At 52.6% G+C, this 4,448-nt stretch overlaps 1 protein-coding gene across 1 annotated transcript in view; it reads right to left on the bottom strand.

Annotated features, from left to right (window-relative positions):
• Positions 1-91: 91 nt before the first annotated feature.
• Positions 92-4,448, bottom strand: part of DHRS13 (dehydrogenase/reductase (SDR family) member 13) — a 4,683-nt gene continuing 326 nt past the window's right edge. The window contains exons 2-5 of the mRNA XM_008566359.1: positions 4,340-4,448; positions 2,949-3,072; positions 2,463-2,774; positions 92-1,130 (exon numbers count right to left, since the gene is read on the bottom strand). The exon at positions 4,340-4,448 is cut by the window's right edge and continues 2 nt beyond it. Coding sequence (XP_008564581.1) covers positions 679-1,130; positions 2,463-2,774; positions 2,949-3,072; positions 4,340-4,448 — 997 coding nt within the window. The 3' untranslated portion in view covers positions 92-678. The remainder of the gene's footprint in view (positions 1,131-2,462; positions 2,775-2,948; positions 3,073-4,339) is intronic.

Raw genomic sequence — 4,448 nt, 5'->3', positions numbered from 1 at the left:
AGCCCGCGCCCCTTTGTGGTCGCAGCCCCGCCGGAAGTGTGGCGGCGGAGGGCGGGGCCGGCGCGGCGCGAGAGGCAGGAGCGGCGCGAGCCTGGCAGGAGGCACGCTTTATTGCAAGGACTCTCACGGGGGTCCTCGATAACTGCCGTGCCCCACCTCACCGCCCAGCACCCACCTTACCGCAGTCGGCCCTGGCGTCAGACCCCTGGATTCAAATCCCAGTCCCTGCTTTTACCAGCTGTGAGACCTTGGGCGAGTGTCCCTTGCCTCTGGAGCCCAATCCCGCTTCTGTAAAATGGGGGTGATTTAACGAGCTAGCTAAATGGGTGCAAAGGGCTCGGTTCGGTAATTCTCGATGTTGGCAGTGCATCAAGTTTACAAATTCCAAGCCCCAGAGCTGATCGGAATCACCGAGAGTGGGGCCCGGAAAACGGAAATTCAAATTCCTGGGAAGCAGTGCCTGACATTATTTCCCACCCCTCAACCTGGGGTGACTGCCACTCTTAGCTAGAAATAATCACCCATTTCCTTCCACCAGGAAAACAGCTGTCCTTGAAGCCCCAGAAAGTAACTATGGAGGTAAAAATCGCAAACCCCTCAGTGCCCAGGGCATGGCCTGGCATACAGCTGCGGTTTTCAAGGGCCATCATACCCCATGGAAAGCACCCCAGCCTGGGGTTAAAAGCCTTGGGTCTCAGGCTTAGCTTTAACCTGACTTCGGTGTGTCACCTTAGACAAGTCTTTTACGCTCTCAGGGTCAGGGTGGTGTTCGGAGATTGTGGGCTCCTCGGGATAGGGGGTACTCAGAAAAGATGGGGCCTCTGTGTCCTCAGGCTGGGGGTCTTCATCCAGCTGAGCATCCTTCCCAGGCCCAAGCCCCGCCAGCCTCTTGCTGGCCTCCCACAGCCGGTGGGCTGCCCGGTCATCTCGGGCAGCTGGGGGCACCTCTTCCACACGGCAGTTGGAAAAATATCTTCCACTGAGGGGCTCGATGCCCTCCTGCAGAGCACAGTACAGGGGTGTCTGGGCACCCCCTCTTGGTGCCCGGAGCACCAGCCAAGCCACTGGGCGCAAAAGTGGGTGCAGCCAACCAGGAACATGGCGCAGGAACAGCTCCGAGTTCACAGGCCCTGTGGGCAGGAAGAAATAAAGTAGTTGGGGAGTAAGGTGGGTGAGGGCACAGGTTACAAGCAGCAGAAACAGCTAAAGGGGATTGGAGCACAGAACCTAGGTCCTGGGAAACCAGGGTGGTATTTACCAGGCATTCAGGACCCCCACAAGATGACTTCACTCATTTCCTACAGGAAGCCTCCTCCCCTGCATCCAAACTGCTTGTAAATCCCCATCTCCCAGACTTTGGTTCCCTGCCTGAAACAATTCTCTCTGCGTCTTTTCTTCTTGCTCGAACCCTGTTCCTCTGTTTAACCAGCATTTATTAAGCACCTATGGTGTACCAGCCACTGTTTGGGACATTAGGGATATGGAATGTAATAAAGGATTAATAAAAAGGTTAGTTGTGATTATGATTATTGTCACTATTATAATTACTAATGAGCCTTAGGCGATGACTGTCTAAAGTGCAGTATGGTAATATGGGTAGGGCAGATCTTGTTATCCTGGTGTAACCTATTCCTTAAAGGCAAGGGCGAGTCTATTCACCAGTGATCTCACTCAGAGTAGAAGCCAAAATGCTAACAGTGGACCTCTTGACCCAGCCCATCTCTATGACCTCATCTCTGTGTTCCAGCTACACTAGCGTTCCTCAAGCACGCCAGGAACTTCTGCTTTAGGGCCTTTGCACTTGCTATTTGCTCTGATCTCTTTCTGGGCCTCTTCCCATAATGATACATGGCTCACTCCTTATCTCCTTCAGGCCTCTGTTCAAATGTCACCTTTTCAGATATGTCTTCTTTGATTGCCATTGATAAAATAGCACCTCCTGGCATTCCATATTCCCTTTGCCCTGTTTTATCTTTCCCCATAGCTCTTTATCACCACTTGTATTGCATATATTTGTTTATTGGCTGTCTTCCCCTCCCTCAAACTAGAATGCAAACTTTATAAGGGTAGGGTCTTTGTTTTGTTCACTGCTATATCCCCTACTATGCCTGATACATAGTAGGTACTCAGTAAATGCCTCTCGAATGAATGAATAATTATTAGCTATCATTATCATCATCATCATATTATAGACAGTTCAGTCAGTATAGATGGCTCTTGGGGTGAGAACCCGGGTCTTACTCATTGCCATACCCACCCACCCAGTGGTCAGCTTCCAAGCTTGCGGTGTGAAAGGAAGAACCCAGATGAGGACCGCCTGGTTCCAAGATCAGCAAGGAACAGGCTTCTTCTTGTACCCTGCTTCCTTCCTGTTCTGAAACTCTGTGACTCAGAGGCTGGGGGAACACAGGACAGGACAAGGAGAGAAGGGGATCAGGAGCAGCCAAAGTACTAGGCCTCACCTGGGTGGGCTGCATAGCAGGTGACGCCAGTGCCCTCAAGCTGGGCAGCGAGCTCCCTGGCAAACAATACATTGGCCAGCTTACTGTCGGCATATGCCCGCAGCTCCTGCCGCCAGCCCACCACTGGGCGGTCCAGGCATGTGAAGTCGAGGCGCCCACGCCGGTGGGCAGCTGAGGACACCACCACCACACGGCTAGGGGTGCATGTCTTCAGGCGGGGCAGCAGCAGATGTGTCAGCAGGAAGGGACCAACGTGGTTCACCCGCAGCAGCAGGTTAAAGGCCTCACGGGTCCGGCCACAGGAACTGATCCCTGGGGCAGGGGCTAGGTGTAAGCAGCTGCTCCAGAAGGACCCCCAAGGCCTCATCATCCCCATCTGTGAGATGGGAGTAGGGGGTATCCTTCCCGTGTGTTCACTGGCCCCAGCAGGAGGGGCAATTGCCCCTGACCACCCACTGCCCCCCTGCAGGGCCTGCTGCCCCTCACCGGCATTGTGGATGAGGATGTCCAGCCGTGGCTCAGAGCTCAGGAAGGCGGTGGCAAAGGCCCGCACCGAGGCCAGATTGGCCAGGTCCAAGGCCATGAAGATGACCTCATTGTTCCCACTCTCCTGTGGAGTGGCAAGGGCTGAACTTGTCACTAGGCACCTCCCTCCTTTTCCCTCTCCCCAGGCACCAAATTCTCAGCCTACCTCCTACTATTACTAAAATCTGCCCCTATGCATTAGAGTATAGTGGATAAGTGTGTAGATTCAAATTCTGATTTTTGCCTTACTAGAGTGTGACCTTGAGCAAGATACTTAATCTCTCTGGGCCTCAGTTTCTTCACTGTAAAAGGGGAATAAAATAGCACCTATAGTATTATTATTGTGGTAAGAATTAAATGTTAAGGGGTTGGCCTGTGGCTCACTCGGGAGAGTGCAGTGCTGATAACACCAAGGCCATGGGTTCGGATCCCATATAGGGATGGCCGGTTTGCTCACTGGGTGAGCGTGGTGCTGACAACACCAGTACAAGGGTTAAGATCCCCTTACCGGTCATCTTTAAAAAAAAAAAAAAAAAGAATTAAATGTTAATACATGTAAAATACACACAGGACGTGTAGGTACTTGCCATTATTATTATTACCATTCCTCTCCCCATTATCACTTACCCCAAATCTATAGCAGACTTCTCATTGGTCTCTCACCCACTCTCGCACCTACCTGTCCAGGCACTACACAGGGGTTCATTGAAAAAGGCTATTCTGACAGTCCAGAGCTTGCTGAGGATCATTCACTGATCTCTGCTGCCCATCCTATAAAATCCAAGTTCCTAAACAGGATCTATACAGGCCTCCAAAACCTAGCCCTGGCTGAGAGCCTCCAGTCCCTTCCTTTTGCCCCTTTCCTCATAATTTGTGCTCCAGCCTCATTAAACCTTTCTTTCAGTTTCTCAAGCCAGACCTGCCCTCTTGCCTTAGGGCCTTTCCATTTGTGTTCCTTCTGTTCCCTTCCCTACTGTTCTTCATTAACCTAATTTCTACTTATCCTTAAAAGTCTTAGAATAGCAGTTACTAGGGCCTGCCTGTGGCTTACTTTGGAGAGCGTGGTACTGACAACACCAAGTCAAGGGTTAAGATCCTCTTACCGGTTATCTTAAAAAAAAAAAAAAAAGAATAGCAATGACTTCCTTCAGGAAGCACCCTCCCCAACTTGGTGCTGGTGCCCCTTGCCTCGTCACCAGAGCACTCTGTGCAATCCCTCTTCTGCGCTGAACGAACCAAGCTGCATTCTCCTCTCGGGAACTGGAGCCCCCAAGCCGCTAGGCTCACCTCTCCACCTCTGTGTCCCGATGTGTCCGCGGCTAACCTTCCCGCCCGCCCCCGCCTTCCCTCACCTGGCGGAGGTCGAAGGCGGCCGCCTCCCCGCGCTCCCGGCTGCGGCAGGCCAGCACCACGCGCGCTCCCCGGCGCGCCAGCTCCAACGCCGTCATCTTCCCGATGCCG

The sequence above is a fragment of the Galeopterus variegatus genome, unplaced genomic scaffold (assembly GCF_000696425.1).
Source record: "Galeopterus variegatus unplaced genomic scaffold, G_variegatus-3.0.2 Scaffold236, whole genome shotgun sequence".
NCBI lineage: Eukaryota > Metazoa > Chordata > Mammalia > Dermoptera > Cynocephalidae > Galeopterus > Galeopterus variegatus.
This window is presented reverse-complemented; position numbering and strand designations above follow the sequence as displayed.